At 39.8% G+C, this 25,590-nt stretch overlaps 2 protein-coding genes across 2 annotated transcripts in view; both read left to right on the top strand.

The window, feature by feature from the left end:
* The window catches only part of LOC121891678 (protein NLRC3-like), a 1,105,688-nt gene that overhangs the window by 841,247 nt on the left and 238,851 nt on the right, over nt 1-25,590 (top strand). The gene's annotated exons all lie outside the window — the stretch shown is intronic.
* Nucleotides 79-23,961, top strand: senp7b (SUMO specific peptidase 7b). Its single transcript, XM_042404237.1, has 22 exons — nt 79-358; nt 2,130-2,244; nt 3,164-3,243; nt 3,333-3,488; nt 5,240-5,337; nt 5,809-5,927; nt 7,058-7,427; nt 7,516-7,628; nt 11,567-11,692; nt 13,048-13,081; nt 13,270-13,473; nt 14,404-14,630; nt 14,743-14,825; nt 14,910-15,026; nt 15,769-15,891; nt 16,314-16,406; nt 19,938-20,014; nt 21,326-21,384; nt 21,757-21,800; nt 21,888-21,956; nt 22,179-22,329; nt 23,681-23,961. Exons 2-22 carry the CDS (start codon nt 2,131-2,133, stop codon nt 23,843-23,845), a joined length of 2,622 nt encoding a protein of 873 aa, XP_042260171.1. The 5' UTR covers nt 79-358; nt 2,130; the 3' UTR covers nt 23,846-23,961.

Genomic DNA, 25,590 nt, shown 5'->3' with positions numbered 1-25,590 from the left:
CATCATAAAGCATGTTTATATTAAATATTCCTTTTTTAGAATTTTTGTAAATGTTCCTTTAATTAGGACCGAATTGTTTACCAGTGACGTAAGCACGTAAAGTGAAATCCAGCGTCTTACGTCACGGATGTTGTGCTGCTGAATCTTTTGAGGAAAGCAGCTTCTGATCCGACCGGCAGCTGATAGAAATGTGTTTTTAACATAGTTTTTTTACTTTCTACCAACCGGCCAGCACATATTATCCACCACATGATCCGACCGGAGACTTTAACAACATTTAGCAACAACAACCAGTCAGCTAGCAGCTAACGTAGCTCACTGCTAGCTGTTAGCTGCTAGCTCCTCCAGCTGACGTCAGGTTTGTAATTTCAGGGATATTTTGGGGTTTTTTTGTTTGCAACCCTGCAATTAATTAATGTTATATCATATAAATACTGAACAAAGAATTAATTCAGCTCTGTGTACTTTACCCGAGGCCAGAACGGAGAAGCGTTTGTGCTAAAACTGCACTTTTGTCAGGAACCTCGTTAAGAAAATTAGCAATTTAATGTTTAATTGTTGAAATAATTTAATTCGCACCCGGTAGAACATGAATACATATATTTTATGAACCAGTAATGTTTCTTGATGAATTCGGCACACCATTAAATAACCCAATAGCACTTAAAGTAATATAAATATCTACTTTTATAATTGGCCCCCACATCCGTTTGCACAAACTGCTCCATATTTCAGCAGGTGAACTGAGGAAAGAAATGAGCAATATTTATATAATTTATAACGCAGCTGGTTTAAAGTTCTTCTTGTCGGCGTAATACTTAAAAATCAAACCACAGCGAAGCTCCTAACAGGTCTGAAAAGGGAAGAATCGTGTTTAATGAGCTGCACTTACGTCTTGTTAAAAACCGCATGTTTTTAAATGGAGTTTGGTGTGACGAGCTTTATCTTAAAGCCACATAAACATCTCTAATAGTTTTCTGTATTTGTTGTTAAACAGCTAGAATGACTATCTAATGATGAAAAACTCACAGGTTCAATTCCTGTAGCAAAGCAACTAAAACTGCTGTTGCCATTCAGAACATCAACTACAAAATGACTGATTTAATGACCCGGCTGCTCCGTTTTTAGGACAAATTTACCGCCATGTTTTAAGATTAAAGGCAATAATACTCATATAATATCCACTAATTAGTTTCACATGTCGGTCTGTAAGAGGATCAAGCACAGAAGACAGTTTAACACTGTTGTTTTTAGTTTTCTGTCTGTTTTTAAATTCATAGTTTCTGCTGTGGAGTTCTGCTGCAGCCGTCAATATGTAGAAACTGTTGTTAATCACTATAATCGGCACATCGATCAACTTTGGGGTCACAAACAGCTCACTTTTTGGTGAAATATAAATATTTATCAGAATTTGTACTAAATTCATTCAGTTTTTTATGTTTGGACGCCTTTAAGGTGTTTTTAAAGAGTGTTTTGAATATTATGTGTTTTCATGTTATTTTTAATTGTTATTTTAAGTGTTATTTTAAGTGTTATTTGTGTTATTTTAAGTGTTATTTTAAGTGTTATTTTTAGGTGTTATTTGTGTTATTTTAAGTGTTATTTGTGTTATTTTAAGTGTTATTTGTGTTATTTGTGTTATTTTTAGGTGTTATTTGTGTTATTTTAAGTGTTATTTTTAGGTGTTATTTGTGTTATTTTTAGGTGTTATTTGTGTTATTTTAAGTGTTATTTTTAGGTGTTATCTGTGTTATTTTAAGTGTTATTTGTGTTATTTTAAGTGTTATTTTTAGGTGTTATCTGTGTTATTTTTAAGTGTTATTTGTGTTATTTTTAGGTGTTATTTGTGTTATTTTAAGTGTTATTTTTAGGTGTTATTTGTGTTATTTTAAGTGTTATTTGTGTTATTTTAAGTGTTATTTTTAGGTGTTATCTGTGTTATTTTTAAGTGTTATTTGTGTTATTTTTAGGTGTTATTTGTGTTATTTTAAGTGTTATTTTTAGGTGTTATTTGTGTTATTTTAAGTGTTATTTTTAGGTGTTATTTGTGTTATTTTAAGTGTCAATGTGGTTTTTTGTTATTTTAATGAAGTCTGACCTGACGTTTGTTTTGTGCGTTGTGACGTCAGCATGGCGTCACAGTTTAAAATCCCGAAGAAGAAACAGCCAGAGGACGCAGACTCCGCCCACCTGCACATGCAGTCTCCGCTGTCCCGCCTCCAGAGCTCCGCCCCAGAATTTAAGGTGGTATTACTGGTCTGTCGGCTTCTTTTTCTGAACTGTTGAGTTGTTTAAGGCGGTATCAGCGATCTGTTAGTTTCTCTAAAGGTTTCTATCTGGTCTGTTGGACCATTTAAGGTAGTATTACTGATATGAAAGTGCTTTACCTGATCTGTAGGTCGTGTGAAGGTGGAATTGTATCTGTTGGTTCTGTTAAGGTGGTATAACTGATGTGTTAGTCCTGGTGAAGGCATTATATTTAATCTGCAGGTTCTTTAAGGTGGTATGATACCTGTTGGTTCTGTTAATGTGTTAATATCTGATCCGGTGGCTCTGTTTAAGGTGGTATCATTTGATTTGTCGGCCCTTTAAATGTCCTGAATCTGCTGTTAAGTGAATTTAAGGTGGTATGTTGTATTGGCTGTTATTTAGGGTGGTATATTTAATGTGATTGTTCTTCTTAAGGTGGTATAACTGATCTGTTAGTTCAGTTAAAGTCTTCATATGGAGTCTGTAGGTTTAGTTGAGGCCTTTCATGTTAACTGCTAGGTCTTTTTAAGGTAGTTTAAGATGTGTTTCATGGCTTTTAAGGCGGTATGATGAACCAAGGAGCATCATATCATTGTTTTTCTGTCATCTGACTCTTTTAAAGAAAATGTAACTGAAGGACTTTTAAGGTGGTTGTTTAAATGTGATTTATTTGCGAGGCCATTTAAGGTGGTATATCTAACCTGTGAGTCTTTTAAGGTGGTATATTAGAAGAGAACAGAGTATTCACCAGCATTAGCTGTGTTTACTTTCTGTTTGGAAGGAATTTGTGCATAAATATGTTAAAATGAACAAGATTGTATTTCAGACTGATGATTCACTGACTGTTTTTGTTATTTTCAGGCGTTTTATTGGGCTAAATAAGGTCTAATAAAGTCTTGTTTTGTCTGAGCAGGGTTACAGGGATCAGTCCGGGAGAGGCAGCGCTGACAGGATGCATGCTGGGAGCTCAGTCGGCTCTACAAACAGACAGAGGTTTGTGAAACGCCTCCCGCAGGCCGCATGCGTTCATTACACCAGATCTAACGTCTCTAAAACATTCTCTAAATCTCTCCTTCGTTCAGCACGCCGTGTAAACCTTTCTTCAAAGACGTCGTCAAAACTCTGCTGGGACTCAACAGCCCGAGCAGAGGAGCTTCAGCAGCCAATCACAGAGCAGCGGGAGGTTTGAACCACCAATCACAGAAAGCTGAGTCGTCTTCTGTCGGTTTCTCTAACGGGTGAGTTCTTCATTACGCTTCAACATCTTCCAACAAACCCTGACGAACCTGTCACCTGTTCACGAGGAGCTGAACCGACAGATGGCGCCATAAAATGCAACCAAAGGCTGAAACGCTAACAAAACGCCTGCAGGTGGCTAAAAACATTAGATTTCATCTTGTGAAAGGCTTATTTTAGCACCTTAAGCACTCGCCGTCGTCTCTGATGGCTTATAGCTTTCTGATACTATCAAAATCCTTCAGCTTAACTCACAGAAACAGCGTTAGCCTAAAACTGACATTTGGATATTTGACTTAGCAGTGACAAAATGTTTGCTCTGTCAGGACGCCAGTTGTCTTATTGTCTGTATCCACGTTTGTCTTCTTAAAGGTTCAGTTTTCCTGTTCGGCAGCTTATAAAGACTAAATGTCGGTGGTGAATCCAACCACTCAGCAGCTTTTAGGCATTTCATGTTGTTTGCTAGCAGACAGAAGCGACAAGGAGGCGACTTCACTCGATATAAAGTCGATGGAGAGCGATTTCCCCCCTCCGAGGCGACCTGTTTACGCTCCGTTTGTTGGCGAGTTTCATTCACAAAAATCTTCCCAAAGAGTGAAAAGAAGAATCAGACACATCAATCACCATCAGTATCGTCTTAAAGGAGCCGACAGTGGCGCGTTTCTGTCAGAAACAAAACTTCATATTAACGGTGGAAGTTAAAGGAAAACATTTTATAAATATGAATCTATTAATAGACGACGTTAAACGACCAGTTCTAAGTGTTTTCAGTCGTGGGAAACACTGTTAAACATGTGTGAAACCTTTATTTTATGATGATTTATCTCTGTCCACAGTAGTTACAGGAAGTTAAAAACACCATATTACTCAAGTGACTTAAAACTCAGATTTGTGACGTCCAACACATTTCAACTACAGCTCTGATAACTGAGAATTGATCCTGTAATATCTATAGATCTGTCAGCTTTCAGCCTTCAGTCTCGTGTCAAAGTGTTAAAGACTTTTAAAACAAGACATTTGAAGACGTCACAGGACATTTAACAATCAGACGTTCATGTTCTCGTCATGAAAATGAATTAATCTCTGTGAATATTAAATTATTTTAGTTGCAACTTGAAAGGAAGGATGTGTGATGATAATATCGTTCAAAGGAAGAGCTGGCGAAGTTCTTATTTTGTAGACGTTTATTAGACGATGGCCATCGGGTCCATTCCATGTGTAAAGATGGTCTGGGCACTGTACCACTGTCGGTGCATAGCTTATATGGGGTTACACATCTGTATCTTATCACATGAATAACATAGGTTTTCCATGGGCACTAGGTCAGTTGGGAGCCATCCAATCAAGTAATTGACAGCTACCTCACAACATATTATGTGTCACAACAAACCACATCTGGACCAGTTCCAAACTTGACCATGGATCCATTGTATGTATTTCTAAGGTCCCCCCGAAGGGCCATACCATGTTACCTAAGGTGACATGCAGACTCTGGAATGTTTATGTCACATGTCCAACACCCAAAATCAGTAAAGTATATTAGGGTCAGATAAAAATCATACTAACACAACTGAAACATTTTCCCTCCTAAAAAAAAAAAACATGTAAATGATGTAAGAAGTTGTGAAAGTGACGAGTTTTCTTCATATGCAGGTTAAAGTTGAGTCTTAAAGACGTTAAATTGAGGTTGATTTTTTTTTAAATGCACTTGTGTTGTTCTCACCACGCTGCTGTTGTGTGTTCGGTCCACCAGATGGCGCCCTAAGAGAGCGTCTGACCGCCTGCTGCAACCTGACGTGACCTCAGAGCGTCCGTCTCCACCACCACAGAAGAAGAAAAGTGACTCCAGTGGTGAGACATTTTAATCTAGGAAACACGTCTGCAGATCAACGTTTGAGCCAAAAACATTAATCCTTTGTCCTCCATCATTATTATTATTATCATCTGATGTTTTACAAAGTGGTTAATTAATTGGAAAAATATTTATTTTAAAGTTAATAATCATCAGGGTGACTCAGCAGAGACAGAAAAGTGCTGAAACAAACCTTTAAAGTCATTTTTTTAAGCAAAGATCTTCTGAGTTTTCTCTCTGTATTTAATATTTTTGGGTTTTAGTTTGTAGGATGAAACAAGACACTGAATTACGTCAACTTGAACTCTGGGAAATGTGATTTTGGCGTTTGTCCTCATTTTCTGAGAAAGTAATCTGCAGAGTTTTTTTCTAGAAAGACATGTTGAAGGTTTTTAAAGCAGAAACAGCCATCAGACAGAGAGAAATGATAATAAATAAATAAAGCTCAGTGTGAATATTTTTCCCTCCAGGTTCGTCTCAGGCGTCAAGAAGAATCTCCGTGGCGTCGGTGGACACTCTGGCGGAGCTGCGAGGCGACGAGCATGCTGGGAGTTTGAGTTCCTCGACGTGGAGGAGAGCCGAGCTGAAGGTAAAAGGTCAAAGAAGGAGGTCATGAGCAGGGCGGTAGTCTAGCGTAGCCTAGCTTAGCTTAGCATAAAGACAGCTAGCCTTCCTCTCTACACATCATCATCATCGAAACCTTCCTCCTCAACAGTCGCCACTTCCTGCAGAGCCTCACGCTCATGATGATGATAGTGAAGATTGTTATTTCATAAATAATTTAATTCAAATCCAACACATAGACAAGATCAGACGTGGGAATAAAAACATGTTTCCCCTTAAAATAAAGAGTAAATAAATAATTAATAATAATAAATCAGTTCAGTATATTAATAACAGCTGTTTATAGTCTTAATTCTCCTTTATGATAACTCACCACATGTTGATAATCAGGTAGGAAAACTCGTTAATATGTCTAATAATTAGGATCAGTGTATGTGATGGAATAGAAGCTTCTTTCCGTTTAATTGTTTGTTTTTGCTGCTTTCGTCCGTTCGTCTCTTTATTTATAACATTTTCTTTCTTTGACCCTTTACCCTTTAAAGCGTCACGTTGATACACACACACAGTTAACTTTGTCTGTAAGAACTGATTCATCAATTAGTTGCCAATGATTTCAATAATTGATTGAAAAAAAAATGTCCAAATTCTCTGATTCAGCTTCTTAAATGTGAATATTTTCTGGTTTCTTTAGTCTCTCTGACGGTAAACTGAAGATCTTTGAGTTGATGATGAAACATTGATCAACATTTTCTGGACCAAACAACTAATTGATTAATTGAGAAAATAATAATAACGACAGATTAATCGATAATGGAAATAATCGTTAGCTGACTAATTCTTCTTCCTGGACCTTTCAGCCTGGTCTCTTGGCCTTCATCAGCGGAGGGACTATTATTTTTTGTTACATTGTCCATAAATGTTTGTGTTTTACGTGTAACTGAGAAAACTGATGAAGGCAACCATATGTGGCTGAAAGTTCCGGTAAAGAAAGTAAGTGGACCTTGAGGCGCCTCATTCATAACATAGTGTTAGTTAAAGGAAGCAGACGATAATAAAAACAGCAGCTCAACATCCACTCAGTAGCTGTTTCTGGAGCTTTCAGTCACAGTTTTAAAGGTAAGTGTCCTTTAATCGGAGTGATGTTTGTCGTTTCAGAGCGACGGCAGAAACTCGCCCGAGTCTCTGAAGAACTCGTCGGTCTCCGGTTCAGACGACGACTTTGTGTCTCCTTCAAGAACCAGAAACAAACCTTCTCCAGAGAAACCTCTCCCCTCCTCCTCCTCCTCCTCCTCTTCCTCCTCCGTCTCCTCGGTGACGGCCGGCCCGTCGTCGACGGCGACGCCCGACAGGAGGCGGAGTCTGGAGAGGACGTCGTGGCTCGCCGCCAGCAGCAACCTGCGCGGCGATCCGAGGGAGAAGAAGAGAGAGAGGTGGAGGGAGTTCAGAGAGAGGAAGAAGACGCCCAACAGATCGGCCGTCCTTCATCTTCGACTGAGGAAGGCCAAACAGACGCCGTCAGAGCCCAGTGGGTAGTAACCGACCAGCAGCTGTCGTCAATATGACGTCACAGCTCGGTTCTCCTCATTCTGGTCTTGTTCTGTTTCCTCTTTCAGTCGTGCTGTCGAGTGAAGAGGAAGAGGAGGGCGAGGACGACGCAGACGGAGGAAAGAAGACGTCACGAAGCAGCGGCCGACCGGACGAATCCCAAAACTCTGAACACAAACAGGTAAGAGACGCACCTGCATGCAGGAAGCGGATGCAACTGTGTTGATCGTTTTCGTCGGCTCTCTACGCTGAAATGTTAGAATTTGTAGCTTTTCTTCGTCCTGCGAAGCTGAAAATGTAACATTTTGGGGTTTTTGTACTGTTGGTCGGACAAAATAAGACATTTGAAGGTCACCTGGGATGTTGTGACGGGTGTTTTATTGATCAAAAAATAAATAAATACAGCGAAATTCCGAAAAATATCTTTCACGTGCAACCTTTACACCCACACAGAACTCATATCTTTGATCTTTTATGTTAAAAATTCTGTTGGAAACGATGGAAAGACGAAGCTTTATGGACCAAAGTGTTGGATCGATGCCTTGTTGGATTCTTTACGTCGATGTCCCCAGATATCAGCTGTTAACAGGCGGGATGACAATCTCTCAACATCTGGATACAAACTGGAGCAGTTTGTATCTAGGACACAAATTCCACGAAGAGCACAAAGGCTTCATAAAAGTCTCAAGGCTCAAGTCAGCCGGATCGTCCCTCAAAGAAACGCAGCGTCAAACAGAACCGCTGCTGTTTTCTACATGAGTCATGTTCAATGACAACAGCAGGGTTTCATTTAGTCTCCGCAGCTGTTCTGATTCTGAGTCTCCATCAGGTGGAGTCATGTGACCTCCAAAACCAGAAACTGTGCACCGATTAAAAGTCTTCTGATGAATCTGTCGGCTAAGAAACATGTTAGAAGTTTATAATTCCAGCATTAAAAAAACACAACGTCAACATCAGTAAGATATGTTAAAGCTGTAGTGCAGTAACAGCATATTTCTGTTAACATCACTGTGTATGTAGAGTGTTTAACAGCAGAACGGTTGACAAACAGGATCCAGTTTTACCTGAAAAGTCCTGAAAGATGATGTGCAGTAAATGCAAACAAGACAATAACAATATATTAATATATGACAACAAAACATTATGTCTTGTGTGATCAGATACAGCGACTTACACAAACAGGATCATTTTTATGCACAAGTTATGATGAACTCTGTCTTAAAGTCTGTTCATAGTGAGTGTGTTAGAGTCAGTTGGTCCAGTTTAACCTGCAGGACTTTCTGAAGGATTGTGTAACATGTTTTTCTGCCACAGAGGAAATAAATCCATGACGGGTGAAAACGAGTCCAAAGTGTCTTCTGACGTCTCTGCTGCAGAAACCGAATATGTCAAGCTGCCAAATACCACTGAGACAGATGATAAAGAGCTCAAATAGATAAACAAGCAGTCTGATAAATGCTGACTGCTGGAGAAAATCAGTTTTGACTGCTTCCAAGAGCCTGGCAGGAGAGTGTGTGAATATGTAACTTTACTATTATGTAAGTTATATTCAGAAAGTATTTTTCCGAAAACAGCTGTTGGAAAATAGGGATCGCCTCATATTCAGGCCAATACGGTAATATGTGTGAGCAAGATGGTAACAAGATAATAACTTGTAAGAACAAGATCATATTATACCTGAACAAGATATGCACAAACCAGATAATAACTTTTGGGAAAAGGCAGGAAATCGTAGGAAGGAGATAATATCTGGTGCTTGTACTGTGTGGGCCTGGTCCTTCTGGCCTGTTTCCAGTTTGTTTCCTGTTCGGACCCGGAGGACTGACCCACTTTGAGTCTCCGGTCTCGCTGTGACTCTGTTGCATGTTTGAGGTTGAAGTGAGTCATGTCGTTTGTTTGTGGGTTTACAGGCTCGTAAACAATCATCAGCCCCTCGCTGAGGCTCTAAACAGATCCAGATTGGACCTGAATGGACTGTTGAGTGTTTGTTGTTTTTTGTTTACTGACGCCGGTCCTGAAACCAGCTGAGAATCTTAATGAGGGGAGGAACATGTGACCCAGATCTGCTTTCTGAGTAAAGACAATGATCCAGAGCCAGAAGTCTCACCAAATGCTGCAAATGCGGCAAAATGTGTACCTGTGTGTGTTAATGTGTACTTGTGTGTGTTAATGCATACCTGTGTGTTAATATGTATCTGTGTGCATTAATGTGTGTCTGTGTGTATCTGTGTGTGTTAATGTGTATCTGTGTGTTAATATGTATCTGTGTGTGCTAATGTGTATCTGTTTGTGTTACTGTGTACCTGTGTGTGTTAATGTGTATCTGTGTGTGTGTTAATGTGTATCTGTGTGTGTTCATGTGTATCTGTGTGTTAATGTGTGTGTGTGTGTGTGTTAATGTGTACCTGTGTGTGTTAATGTGTATCTGTGTGTGTGTTAATGTGTACCTGTGTGTGTTAATGTGTACCTGTGTGTGTTAATGTGTATCTGTGTGTGTGTTAATGTGTATCTGTGTGTGTCTTAATGTGTATCTGTGTGTGTTAATGTGTACCTGTGTGTGTTAACGTGTACCTGTGTGTGTTAATGTGTATCTGTGTGTGTTAATGTGTACCTGTGTGTGTTAATGTGTATCTGTGTGTGTGTTAATGTGTATCTGTGTGTGTGTTAATGTGTGTGTGTGTTAATGTGTACCTGTGTGTTAATGTGTATCTGTGTGTGTGTTAAAGTGTACCTGTGTGTGTTAATGTGTACCTGTGTGTGTTAATGTGTATCTGTGTGTGTGTTAATGTGTGTCTGTGTGTGTCTTAATGTGTATCTGTGTGTGTGTTAATGTGTATCTGTGTGTCTTAATGTGTATCTGTGTGTCTTAATGTGTATCTGTGTGTCTTAATGTGTATCTGTGTGTCTTAATGTGTATCTGTGTGTGTGTTAATGTGTATCTGTGTGTGTTAATGTGTATCTGTGTGTGTGTTAATGTGTATCTGTGTGTGTGTTAATGTGTACCTGTGTGTGTCTTAATGTGTATCTGTGTGTGTTAATGTGTGTGTGTGTGTTAATGTGTACCTGTGTGTGTTAATGTGTATCTGTGTGTGTGTTAATGTGTACCTGTGTGTGTGTTAATGTGTACCTGTGTGTGTTAATGTGTATCTGTGTGTGTGTTAATGTGTATCTGTGTGTGTGTTAATGTGTATCTGTGTGTGTGTTAATGTGTACCTGTGTGTGTGTTAATGTGTATCTGTGTGTGTTAATGTGTGTGTGTGTGTTAATGTGTACCTGTGTGTGTTAATGTGTATCTGTGTGTGTGTTAATGTGTACCTGTGTGTGTGTTAATGTGTATCTGTGTGTGTTAATGTGTATCTGTGTGTGTGTTAATGTGTACCTGTGTGTGTGTTAATGTGTACCTGTGTGTGTGTTAATGTGTATCTGTGTGTGTTAATGTGTATCTGTGTGTGTGTTAATGTGTACCTGTGTGTGTGTTAATGTGTATCTGTGTGTGTTAATGTGTATCTGTGTGTGTTAATGTGTACCTGTGTGTGTTAATGTGTATCTGTGTGTGTGTTAATGTGTATCTGTGTGTGTGTTAATGTGTACCTGTGTGTGTTAATGTGTACCTGTGTGTGTTAATGTGTATCTGTGTGTGTGTTAATGTGTACCTGTGTGTGTTAATGTGTACCTGTGTGTGTGTTAATGTGTATCTGTGTGTGTTAATGTGTATCTGTGTGTGTGTTAATGTGTACCTGTGTGTGTGTTAATGTGTATCTGAATGTGTTAATGTGTATCTGTGTGTGTTAATGTGTATCTGTGTGTGTTAATGTGTACCTGTGTGTGTTAATGTGTATCTGTGTGTGTGTTAATGTGTATCTGTGTGTGTGTTAATGTGTATCTGTGTGTGTGTTAATGTGTACCTGTGTGTGTTAATGTGTATCTGTGTGTGTGTTAATGTGTATCTGTGTGTGTTAATGTGTATGTGTGTGTGTGTGTTAATGTGTATCTGTGTGTGTGTGTTAATGTGTATCTGTGTGTGTGTGTTAATGTGTATCTGTGTGTGTGTTAATGTGTACCTGCGTGTGTTAATGTGTACCTGTGTGTGTTAATGTGTACCTGTGTTTTGTCTTACAGGCTCAACAGGTTTGTCCTTCCAGAGACGAAGCAGACGAGCACACGGCGCCGCCTTCGTTCCTGCAGCTCGAGTTCGTTTCGCTTCACGCCGGCCTGACGCACGCCGATGCCAACGGGAAGATGATGGTGAGACATGACGGCTTATTTTTTTATAGTTTCACATCAATCAGTAACAGGTCATTTTTTTTTAGCAAAAATCACACTTTTTCGCAGTGCAGGTTCAGTTTTAGGTGAGTAACTATATTTGCACTAATCGGCTGTGGCTCAGGAGGTAAAGCGGGTCGTCCACTAATCAGAATGCCGGCGGTTCGATTCCCGGCTCCTCCAGTCCGCATGTAGAAGTGTCCTTCAGCAAGATACTGAACCTTAAACTGCTCCCCAAGGCTGTGGCGTCGGTGTGTGAGTGTGTGTGTGTTGGTATGTAGTGTAAAAGTGCTTTGAGTGGTCGATAAAACCACAAAAGCGTTACATGAGTGCCGTCCGTGTAGTGTTTACTACATGTACTTTCTGTACATACGGTACTTAATGTACATGTATGTAAGTGTGTATTCAGGTCACATTAAATAAATAAACACATTCGCTGGCAGGAGGCTCATGTTGGATGTTTCTGCCCAACTTCACACCTTGTTTCTTTCTTTTTCCAAGTCCTGCTCCAACACACACACATACACACACACACACATAGACACACACACACACACACACACACACACTCTCTCTCTCTCTCACTCACTCACTCACTCACTCACTCACTCTCTAATTTGATTGGCCTATAATTGGTTTCTGTTGCTTGTCATCTAGTTTTAATAATTCACATGTGTTTTCCAAAGTGCTTTCAGTACTTTTTGTTTGTTTTAGTGTGTGTGTGTGTGTGTGTGTGCGTGTGTGCGTGTGTGTGTTTTTAAAGACATACACTCACACTAAACTGTTGGTAGAACGAAAAGATAGAAACAGAAGTATGAACTGAAGTTCAAGCCAGATGTCTTGCGATGACATTTATCATGAAACACCAAGCCGGTCGTCACGGCAACCGCATCAGAAAAGAACCGCTGAGGCAGCCCTGCAGAGGTGATGCAGCGGGAAGCGAGTCAAACTTTGGCGTAACAGCTCGGTTTGGCAGAGAAACATCCCGCCGAGGCTGTAAAAAGTTTCTCTCTTTAACGAGCAATTAAGCCGTAGCCTGAGCGTGATGGCGGAGCGTCGTAAAAAACCCAGGAGAGCGGCGGAGGAGGAGGAGGAGGAGGAGGAGGAGGAGGAGGAGGAGGTTAGTAGGTCAGCATGTCAGCCGCTCGCTGCTTTTTAAGGTTTTTATCTGAACTTTTCTGTTGATCTCATTCACTGCCTGGGAGATCTCATCAGCGCCGCAGATGCAGGGTTTTCTAACAATAGTTCATCGTTAATTATTCACCACCGAAAATAGTCAGTCGTTAAGCGTTAAGAGCAAATAATTAACGTTTTGTCTGTGTTTTTTTTCTTTCTAGATCACTGAAAACGGCATCACTCTCCCTCTGAAAGGTAACAGCAGATTTATTCTGCAGATGTGAAGCAGATTTTTGGGTATTTTGAGATTAAAGTTGATGATTAAAGTATTGAGGTCACATTTTGACTTTTTTTGTCAATATCACAACTTCTCTCTTAAAATATTACGATGTTTTTTTTTTTGTGGAAGTATTACGACTTTGTTTGTCTGTCCGTTCCATCAGGAGAGGAGGAGGAGGGCGAGGTCACCGTGGTGGCGTCTCAGGTGCGAGGTTACGGTGTTTGGGACGGGGGCGTGGCTCAGGGCGGGCCTCTGCTGGATGATTGGGAAGGCCCCGCCCCCTCGCTGCTCTTCCTGTGGGTGACCGACGCCCAGGCGAACCTGCTGCAGAGGGAGCTGACCGCCATCCAGACCGCCGCCGCCTCAGGTACACTGACATCAGATCACCATAATTAAAAAAATTAAAAATGTCTAATGGCGCAAATTTCATTATTATCTCAGAAAAATACAGAGAATTTGATAGTTTTTGATATCTCACATGTTGAAACCAGCCTGCCTCCATGTTGATGCATAAACACATCAGTTATATGTTGGCACGGTTGTAAAAACTCCCCGTAGTTTCCATCATCACACTCTTTCCACAGACCGAACAGGCCAAATGAAACAGAGCTCTCACTCTGACACTGTTTCACTGAACCAGAAAAAACCACAGCGGAGGAAAACTAATCTGCAGAATTGCACTTAATAAAACATAAACATAAAAGCAGCAGAGGAACAGTAAATATATCTGACTGATACTGAACCAGCAGACCACACGGTTCATGTTTCTACAGGCTGCAGTCTGTGCTGTTTTTTTTTTCAGCATGTAGTGATTCATCCTGTCACATAGACCATCTCTGCAGCAGCGTTTCGCGCTGTAGTCCAAAAAAACGAGGATTTTCTGAATGAAGGCTTGACTGGAGCTGTGAAGCTTCATGGAAAATTAACTTCTGACAACTTCTGCAGCCCTCCAGAACTGGGCAGGAACCAAACAGCCAATCAGGCGGCTTCTGCTGCACCGCCGGCCAATCGCGGGGAGTCAGGAGGACTGATTTCATAGTCCGGCGGCACGTATTGATTATGGCTCTGAAATCAGGCGTACGGGAAAAACACCGATCACTGCCAAAGAATCCTGCGGGCGGAAAACACACCGAGGTTTAAGCTGAGAAACAGAACGATGTTTCTGTCATTAAACACATTATTTACTGGGTAAACTGGTTCAACTGGCTAATAACATAACAGAGAGCCAGAAACCTCTCAAATTTGTGTTGGACAAAGAACACGTTCTAATTTTCCTCCTGGTTTTGTGGGTCTTCAGGCCCGTCGTGCTCCTTCCTCCTGCTGGTGTTGAAGGAGCAGCTGCAGGAGCTCCAGGCCGCCCTGCTGGCCTCCATCCTGGACATGGAGGAGTTCAGAAGAGGCCGCTCCTCCTCCTCCTCTGGCGGGCCGACCTCACCTCTGGACTGGACTGACGGGCTGCTGCTCCTCCACAGTTGCCCCCCTCCTCTGGACCAGCACCTCCTCAGACTGCTGGGACACTGCAAGGTAAAAATGTCTCCTTGTCACCTCCTCCTCCTCCTCCTCCTCTTCCTCTCTCCTTTTTCACCAAAATCAACCAGAACAATCCGTCCAACTGAATCCAACCTCCTTCTGTCAGGAGATGTCCGGTCAGGTGAGAAGCAGCCACAGAAACAAGAAGTCCAACATGAACTCTTCTGGTCTGCAGCAGCTTCCCACCAGGTGAGACCAGCAGGAAACAGCTGCTGAAACAGTAGATTATAATAGAATATTGGACATAAACCAGTGGATGTGTGTGGCGTTCAGGTTGATCCAGTATCCGGCGGCGCCGTGTAAAGGCCGCATCACGGTGACCAAGGAGGACCTGGCCTGTCTGAACGACGGCGAGTTCCTCAACGACGTCATCATCGACTTCTACCTCAAGTCAGTGTTTTTCTTTTGTGATTATTTTAAACTGATCATAAACTGAATTTGCAGCAGCTTTTAAAAAAAAAAAACATGAAATTTGACCATTTTCAGGCATTTTTCATGCTACTTTTGCCACTTTTTTGCAGGTTTTGCAGTTTTTTTTGTGCAATTCTATTATTCTCTGTCGTTTTTCTTCAGTATTTTTTTGTTATCATGACATTTATGACCTTTTTAGTACAATATTTTGCCAATATTTCATGTCACACAGCCATTTTCAGGCATTTTTGTGCTCTTTTTGCAGTTTTCGTTCCATTTTTTTGCCCTTTTATTTCCATTTTTTTCCCGTATTTTTGTGCAAACTTGTCATGTGCATTTTTTTTTGCAGTTTAGTGTCATTTTCATGCAATATTTCTTTCAGTCTTTGTGCTATTTTTCTGCTCTGTCATCAGTTTTCTGTTGTGAAGAGTCTTTTAAAGACTTTTAAAGATGAACTTTGCTCAGTGTGATGACAACAAGCAAACTTCAGCAGGTCTTTGTGCTACTTAAAGGTCCAATAAAGATGGTTTTTTTTAGATGTTTTGGAACGAAACATCAGATTTTCAGGGTTCCTACAAACTTAAAATCACAGACAAAATCCTAGAAAATGATAAAACTGATTCATGAAACCGCGTATTGAACTCTCTGCACGTCGCTGTAGTTCCTCTCGGTCTCCAGTAGGGGTCGTCGGTGTTCTGAATATTGTCTCGTCCTCCTGCAGGTTTCTCCTCCTGGAGGGGGTCGGAGGCTCCGTGGCCGAGCGGAGTCACGTCTTCAGCAGCTTCTTCTACAAACAGCTGAGCAGACGGCGAGCTGCCGGCGAGGGCGACGCCCCCTCAGTCCCGTAAGAACCTTGAATCGTCAACCAAAGAGGGGTTTTACTCCTCAAATTGTTGCAAATTTTAGAGGTTTGGAGGAGATGAAAGTATCATTTAAATTATGAAAATAACCTGAAAATAAAAATGGTTTTATGGGAATTTTAGTCTTAAATAAAAACACATTTAGCAGCTAGACTTTATTTATAAAAACAAGCTTGTTTTTAAATTCAAATTAAGGTGCAACTACAGTCACATTTTCTCTTCTGTCAGTAATTTTAATCGTCACAAGAAACAAACTTCAATTGTTCATCAGAAATCAATATATTGCAACTTTTCAGCTGTACGAGCTGAAAATAACGTCAGATTTTCATACATAAGTGTCATAAATTCATAAAAAAGACCGATTTACGTCTCCCGGATACAGAATCAGTCTGTTTTTATTTTTCAGAGATCGTCACACGAGGCATCAGAGGGTGAAGACGTGGACTCGCCATGTGGACATTTTCACCAAAGACTTCCTGTTTGTGCCTGTCAATCAAGAGTAAGCAATATGTTTATTTCTCTTTTGTGTTTTTCTTGAAGAGAGTCTTCTCTCTCTCTGTGACCCACTGAGGTCAGCAGTTTGTCAGCGCTGACTTCAGCTCTTTGTCTCAGATTTTAAAGACGCCTTGGCGGCTCAGTTTGGGGGTTTTGACCTCTGTTGAGACGTTTCAATAAAAACTCTGTGATTCTACTTTAATTCGAGCACCTCATCAGCATCTGTACCTGCCAACTGGGTCACAGAGGACTGAAGTCACCTCTGCTGGATCGGTTCTAATACTCGTCAATGACTTTCACAGATCTGCTGCTCGCTGCACTTTTATTATTGTTTCCCCCAAAAACTTTCCTTTCTCTCCGATCGTTCAGTCACAGCAGATAAACCTTCATCAGACCTCCCACCATGTTTTTAGGATTGTTGTGCCACAAAGTGATTGAATGTGCAGCAGCTTTTTCCCCCCAAAATAAATGAAGTTTGTGTCAATTTTGTGCCTTTTTTTCCTGCCAGTTGAAGGTCGTTTTTGTGAGGTGTCACTCCGTGTTTGTGCCACCGTCATGAAATTTTTGTGGGTTTTTGTGCAATATTCATTTATGTTCCCTTTTTTTTTTTTTTTTGCAGATTTATGTGCCATGGTCATGACATATTTGTGCTTTTTTTGTGCAAATGTGTCATTTCTGTGTAATATTTGTGCCAGTGTTTTAGTGAAATATACTTTTTGTGCCAATATTTATGTCACTTCTGTGCAATGTGACAGTTTTCATGGTTTTTTTTTGTGCTAGTTTTTGTGCCTTTTATGCAGTTAAGTGTCATTTCTGTACAATATTTGTACCAGTATTTTTGTTAAATACTTAAATGCCATTTTCATACAGTTTTTGTCACTTTTGCACCATTTTTGTGCTGTTCCTTCCTTTTTTTTTTATCAGATTTGCACCGATGTTTTTTGAGTAATTCACCATTTTTGTGCAACTGATATCATTCAGTTTTCATGCCACTTTTGTGTAATTTTCATGGTGTTTTGTGTCTTTTTGTCCCGTCTTCATACTTTATTGTTCCATTTTTGTTAAATAGTTGTGCCAATATTTTTGTGAAATACTAATTTTTATGGCACTACTGTGGTAATTTTTCAGCTTTTTTCTTTCAGTGTGATGATGGGAACTCAGGTATTGCCACTAGAAACAAATATCTAGACTGAGTCTTTCAGGTAACTTCAGTGCCTTGTTAGCTTTACTTTAAATTAGACGTAGTTTTATTTGTTAACTTTAAAAATATCAGTTTTCGAGACATGTCGTCGTTATAACTACTACTGGCAGTCGCTCTTACTTTGCTGTTGTTTTGATTGTTTTACTTCTAATAAAACTCAACACTTCCTGCAGACGTTTCACATTAAAAGCATTCCAGTAGCTCAGGGGTGTAATCCCTCCTCTTCCTGGAAGGCTTTAAATGTGAAAAACCGGCAGGAAGTTTTGTGTTTCATTGATGGAAATTTAAAAGAGAAGAAAACAGCAAAGCGAGTGGAGTAAATGACTGAGCTCTATTTTATCTTTTTTTTTTGGCGGGACAGCGACAGCAACACGTCCGTCCGTCCGTCACTGACTGAGTGATGAAGTTACACCATTGGTCGGCCAGCTGACTGTTTTGGTTTTCCCCCCGTCGGCTGTCGCTCTTTGAAGACGCTTCGGCGCGAACGGTTTTCTGTTACGTCCTCGGGGGTGCGTTCACAGCCGTTCCGCTGACTGCGAGAACGGAATCAAATCAAACATCTGGTTACGCACTCTTGACAGTCCAGCACGGAGCAGAGCAGGAAAGAAAACTGCTCTACGTGCGCCGAGAGGCACGAGGGGAAAGAACACACTTGAAGCATCTCAAATAATACTGCAAACCGGAGATCTTTTTAGTGGACGAGAGCAGGACGGCGGAGAATACGTTAAAATACTTGAACTTTTTACCGTCTTCAGTCCTACGTAGCTCCTTCACACAAGGAGGAAACATCATCTGGACAACGAGAGGCTAATTATTTAGGTGCAACAGTCAGAGCCTTAAATCCTACTGAGATATAAACTTCTGGTTAAACACTGTAACAGTCCAGCATAGAGCAGAGCAGGAGAGGAAACATCTGTCCATGCGCTGAGAGGTATGAAGGAAAGCATCTGCAGATAGAAACAGATGAAAGAGCAGAGTTAACAGATAATTACAACACTTATATGAGTGGAAAGTTTTATTCTTGCAGCTACATTTATACCCTTTCCTTTGACTGCAACGTAGCTGAACCAGGTCATGTGATCAGTTCACTTTACCAGCAAATATTACTGCAGAAAAGTGCAGAAGAACATTTTAATATCCAGGAATTCACACTGTAGACGCGACGGCCGACTCTCACTGTAGCAGACTGGACCCAGTTTCACACCATCGACCCTCACTGTAGCAGACTGGACCCAGTTTCACACCATCGACCCTCACTGTAGCAGACTGGACCCAGTTTCACACCATCGACCCTCACTGTAGCAGACTGGACCCAGTTTCACACCATCGACCCTCACTGTAGCAGACTGGACCCAGTTCACACCATCGACCCTCTCTGTAGCAGACTGGACCCAATTTCACACCATCGACCCTCACTGTAGCAGACTGGACCCAGTTTCACACCATCGACCCTCACTGTAGCAGACTGGACCTAGTTTCACACCATCGACCCTCACTGTAGCAGACTGGACCCAGTTCACACCATCGACCCTCACTGTAGCAGACTGGACCCAGTTTCACACCATCGACCCTCACTGTAGCAGACTGGACCCAATTTCACACCATCGACCCTCACTGTAGCAGACTGGACCCAGTTTCACACCATCGACCCTCACTGTAGCAGACTGGACCTAGTTTCACACCATCAACCCTCACTGTAGCAGACTGGACCCAGTTCACACCATCGACCCTCACTGTAGCAGACTGGACCCAGTTTCACACCATCGACCCTCACTGTAGCAGACTGGACCCAGTTTCACACCATCGACCTCAGACTCTGTAGATGTTGATGCAGTTTGACGTGTAGTTTGTGTTTTATAGACATGTCTGGTTATTATTTTGCTATCTCACCTGAACCTGAGTGTTGGTGATACCTTAATAAATTGATCGATCAGCCGTCCGTCCAAGCTGGACATCTATCATGTGTTTTGAACCAGTGATGTTACTTTATAAGCTATAGAGGAGAGACATGACCAGTTATGGAGTGTTTCCCACACACGTCTACATGGGAAGACACTGAGTCCCACAGCTTCCTCTCATGTCTTGTCTCCGGATCGCTTGAAGCCATAAAGTTTTCCTGTTTTGGATCCCTTTCTGTTCCAGAGGAAGGAACCAGAGATCTGGATTTGTGTGTTTTATTTGTTTTACAACCTTGCAACACAACAGCTTGTCCTGCATTTTGCTGTTTCTCCCCCGTTTGCGTGACTCTGGCGTTTATGACGACGCCGGTCTGGTCTACACAGCAGGGTCCAGCTATATTCTAGGTTTTGTTTAGTCTTGTTTATCTGTTTTCAGAGCGCACTGGTACCTGGTGGTGGTTTGTTTCCCGGGTCTGGAGGAGGTTCGGTACGAGGAGCGTCAGAGCCGAACAGGTGAGGTTTACCTGCGTAGACGAGACGTTTGCGGCAGTTTTTAACACAGCGTCTCTAATCGTCACCAGAGGTGTTTGTGTTGTTTAGCCGCCAGTTTTCGGGGGAATTTGGGGCGCCGTGCTCGCCCAGCACTGATTAAAACTTCATGTTGGAGGCGGCACATGTGGGAATTACTCAGCATTTTACACCAAAAATTAAAGGATTAAGTGTTCCAGATGTAAATATCGTCTCCTCTGAAGACGCCAAGCTCCAACCTCTGGTGTCGGAGACGTCTTAGTTGTCAGTTTTTATCTTTATTTTTCTATAAATAAGCTTGTAATAAAAGGAAAGACTGAGTGGAAATTACATCTCAGATAATCCATCGACTGCTCCAACAGTCTGAACTCCATGTTTCCATTTCTTACAGACGAAAGTGTTTATTTGCTATTTGTACTATATTTATTCTTGATATCTCTTCCGGCTGCTTATAAGAGCTAAAAACACTCGAGTCGCTGCTTTCCACCAGCAAGGCCTCAGAATCATCTGGACATTTTAAATCCTTTTAAATTACTTTCTGGTAGTTTAATTTATACATTTATGCAACATACATGTATATTTATGCTCAGGGATGATTTTCAGGTTATAAGGCTAAAACCAGACCAAAGTGCGGCCAAACTAAAAGATGGAAACAGTTCAACTTCTTCCTGCCTGAAACACATGAACAGTGGAAAATAAAGTGATTGTTGCTGTTTCAGATCCTTTATTATCAACACAGCAATGAAAAATCTCTCTTAGCTGAAAGAATTACACAGTAAATGTACTTGAAGTATTTAAGTAAAAATGCTGATTTGGTCCGTCTGATATGATACAACATATCAGTCACATATCTGTTGATAAAATGATGTAACTGACAGAAATGAAAGGACATCCCCCCCGCTGCCGCCGCAGGAAAATGTCATTTTTACAATGAGCCGCATACGTTGCTCTTTGTGGTTTCAGTGTAACTTATTTTCACGTTATAATGATGGATCTTTTTAGTAATTTTCATGTAATTTTCATTCTGTTTTTGTGCTTTATATTCATACCAATTTCTGTGCGATACTTGCACCATTTTTGCACCATTTTCGTGCCATTTTCCTTCCAGATCTGCACATTTTCTTTTTTCTACTATTACTGAGTATTTTATATATTTAGTTTTGCCATTTTTGTGACATTATTTGACAACTTTTGCCTCTTTTGTTCACTAATAAGGTTTCACTCTGTATCCAGACCTTCTGTAAAATTATAAAAAAAGTGAAACTTGACATTATGTTGTTTATGTTTATTTCTCAGGTGATTCAGGGCGACCTGCAGGAAACCGAGTCGTCAGTCTGAGATCACAGCAGCTGCCGGTAAATACAAGGGTAGTTTTAAAAGACCTGGTTTCACAGCGAGTTGTGTGTCCGACTGTTTCTCTGAATCAAACAGACATAACAGAGCTAGGCTAGCTGTTCCCACCTGTTTCCAGTTTTTATGCTAAGCTAAGCTAAGCTAAGCTAAGCAGCTGCTAGCTGTAGCTTCATATGAGGAATCAGTCTGAACGTCTGACTCTCAGAGAGGAAGAGAAGAAGAAGATTTATTTCATTGGATGCATCATCTAATAGAAGATTAAGTGAAGGGTTTAATGACCAGGACGCCATGTTGTCTCTGACTGAAGCAGCAGGTTCTTCGTCATGTTTCTTTCTGTAATATGAAGAAGAGTTTCTCTGTGTTTGGTTTGTCAGGAGTGCACTCAGCAAGGCTGGCAGAGGGACAAGGCGTTAAAGAGGTGAGTCTTCAGGGGAAACTGATCAGAAATAAAGTTTTGTTTGGGACTGGAGGTGTCTGATGAGGTGGTCCTGGTCCTCCTCTGCAGGCCCTGCATCCTGGTCATGGACTCTCTGAAGCTGTCGTACCACGAGAACGTCTGCAGGCTGCTGCGAGAGTGAGAAACACTTCTGTGACTTTATCAGATAAACAGCTGCTGCTCTCAGGTTTATCGGCTGCGTTGAGACATTTTTAGTCGTGTTAAAAACATGTTTACAGCTTGTTTGATATGAAACAGTTCCTGTAAGAACAGTTTCCTTAAAGATGACCTGGAATTAAATTCTAAAACTAAAATATAACGATCTAATATTGTGCGTTTTGTTCCGTTTGTGTTGTTCAGCTACCTGCAGGTGGAGTGGGAGGTCCGGAGGGGGACGCCTCGTCTCTTCACGTCAGACAGCATGAGGAGCTTCAACTGCAGAGTTCCTCAGCAGGACAACAGCAGCGACTGCGGCCTTTACCTGCTGCAGTACGTGGAGAGCTTCCTGCAGGTAAACAACCAGGAGATTCATCACCTGTGAAAATAATATCATAAAAAAAACCAGATGATGTCATAATAACATTACTGAGCAGTGGAGAGTAACAAAGTACATTTACTCAGTTTTGAGGTACTTGTACTTTACTTGAGTATTTCCATGTGATGCTACTTTCTACATTTCAGAGGGAAATATTGTACTTTCTACTCCACTACATTTATTTGACAGCTTTAGTTACTTTTCAGATGAAGATTTGACACAATGGATAATATAACAAGCTTTTAAAATACAACACATTGTTAAAGATGAAACCAGTGGTTTCCAACCTTTTTGTCTTTTGACGTCTTACAAAAAGCAGTGTGTAGTCGGAGTCACATTTCACATGTCTATGAGTTGTTAACAGCTCCACCAAATAGTGATTTTTCCCTCTAAACTTCTCACATGCTTTCATTTCAATAAATGTTCAAATGATCCAATATTTCAGCAAAAATCAAAGATTAGAGAAAAAGTCCAAAAACTGAAAACAGATTTGTGTATCAGAACTTTGTTTTTTCTTCTTTCCTCTCCCATTAATCATCTCACCACCCCTCAGATTTATCTGCTGACCCTTTGGAGGGGCCGGACCCCTAGGTTGGGAACCACTGGACTAAACTAGCTAACTGTATATAAAGTAGTGTAAACTAGCTCCACCTCCAGCAGCTACAACAGTAACATGCTGCTCTAACACTGATGCTTCACTATTAATAATCTAATGATGTCATATATAATAATATATCAGTCAGAGGGACCAAACCACTACTTTTACTGTAATACTTTAACTACATCAAGCTCATAATACTTATGTACTTTTACTGCAATACTTTAACTACATCAAACTCATAATACTTATGTACTTTTACTGCAATACTTTAACTACATCAAGCTCATAATACTTATGTACTTTTACTGCAATACTTTAACTACATCAAGCTCATAATACTTATGTACTTTTACTGCAATACTTTAACTACATCAAGCTCATAATACTTATGTACTTTTACTTGTACTGTAGTATTTTGACAGTATTTTACTGCAGTAAAGTGAATATTTCCTCCACCACTGATTAAAATGACTTCATTATTTTAATCGTAACATTCAGAAGTAGAAATATAGTTATTGGTGACTGTTGATTAGTTTTTCACATCTTGTTAATATTTATAAACTGCTGATAAAAATCAAATATCTAAATCAGTCTCCCGTTAGCTGCTGGGCTAACCTAACGTTAGGTTAGCTAACGTTAGCTAACCTAACGTTAGGTTAGCTAACGTTAGCTAACGTTATGATGGCGTTAATGGCGTAAATCGAGCTCTCTGATTTGGCTCCGCAGAACCCCGTGGTGCACTTTGACCTCCCTACACGTTTGGACAACTGGTTTCCGCGGCAACGAGTGCGACAGAAGCGCGAGGAGATCGGCAGTCTGATAATGAGGATGCACGAGAGTCAGCAGCAGAACGACCGAAGGACCAAAACAAACAAAAACAAAGAGCGATAATTTAACCGTGCAATAAATTATTTCTATTTTTCTAGACTATTAATATATTTTGTAAACTTTCAAACTGCTGTCAAACTATTGTAAATGTTTGCTATAATAAACTTTCTTACAATGAATATTAAAGTGTTTGTCTGCTGCTTTGTATTCTATAAAATAACTGATTTATTTTAATATAAAGCCTTCAATCTTTGTTCTGAGGCTGTTTTTTTTTTTTGTTTGTTTTCTGGCTGAAATCAACATTCAGACGACCTCCAAACACACATAAATGTTGCTGTGGTTTGGAGGGAGAACAGCGTCATGTTGGCCCCGTAAAGAGCCGAACTGCTCCACTAATGTGGAATTCAGAGGAAATAAAAGAGCAGAAACACTTTGAGGTTTTGAGTCTGGATGTGATTCAAGTCTCAGCCAGAAGAAAACACAGAAGAAGAAGAAGAAGAAGAAGAAGAAGAAGAAGAAGAAGAGTTTAAATCAAACAATAATCACACATCTGAAGAGATGAAGGATCCAGGTCACTTCCCACAATCCTTCTGGAAGAGATTCTCACCATCATCAACATCATCATCATCATCAGTTCATTTATTTATAATAAAATAAATAATGATGGAAACATCACCCACATTTTCTATGTATTTAATTATATAATATATATATAATATATAATTCAGAGTATATGACTTATGTTTATAAATAATAATAGTATTTACACTATTACTAAGTAATTTCATATTACAAAATATGATTGTTATTACGACTACCTTTATTATTGTTATAGAATTATATTTTAACATGTTAATATATATATATATATATATATATATATATATATATATATATATATATATACTTTAACTACATCAAGCTCATAATACTTTTGAATACTTCTTCCACCGCTGCTTAAAATGACTTTATTATTTATACACACACACACACATGTGTGTGTGTGTGACTTATGTGTAACAATAAGTCACTGAATACAGTTTATTATTATGATTGTTAGCAGGTGATATATTATTTTAATACTATTCATATACTGTTATTATTATTATTACATTATATTTCTATATATGATATTTTTAGACACATACATGACAAAAATATGAAAATAAGGCCTGTATTTATAAAAGTATGTTCATATATAACTATAAAGTATTATGTAATTGTGAGAACAGTAAGTCACATATTATTATTATTATTATTGTTATTATTATTATTATTAGTGTGGTTGTTAATACATAGTTTAATATACTGAGGTTCATATACTAATATTATTACATTATATCGCTATATATGACACTTTTGTATAACATAACTATTATAATAAGATTATATAATGATGATGCTTTTAGTGTTATTCATCATATAATATAATTATTTTAAATATAGTTAGTAGTAATGCAGAATGAAGATGGTAATAACAGTAATACCAATAACAGTTATTATTATTAATATTAATGATGTTTTGAATATTCCTGATATCTGGATAAAAGTTCAGTTTAGGTTTATTATAAATAAATTGATGAATATTTTGAATGTGTTAAACTATTAATTAACATCTGAGCACTAATGAGATTATTTATTATCTGCTGGTTATAATGAAGTTTTAGTCATTAATGAATAATTAATGAGTGTTTAGTGATCAGTGATGTCACAGTGAGGAGGGCGTGTCCCTGTCCTCTAAGCTGAGGTCAGAGGTCACTGGGTTACTATCAGAGTGTGTGTATAGAAATGTGTGTGTGTGTGTGTGT

Source organism: Thunnus maccoyii, chromosome 24 (assembly GCF_910596095.1).
Source record: "Thunnus maccoyii chromosome 24, fThuMac1.1, whole genome shotgun sequence".
In the NCBI taxonomy this organism is placed as follows: domain Eukaryota; kingdom Metazoa; phylum Chordata; class Actinopteri; order Scombriformes; family Scombridae; genus Thunnus; species Thunnus maccoyii.
Note: the sequence above shows the minus strand (reverse complement) of the source record. Positions and strands in the feature narration are given on the sequence as shown.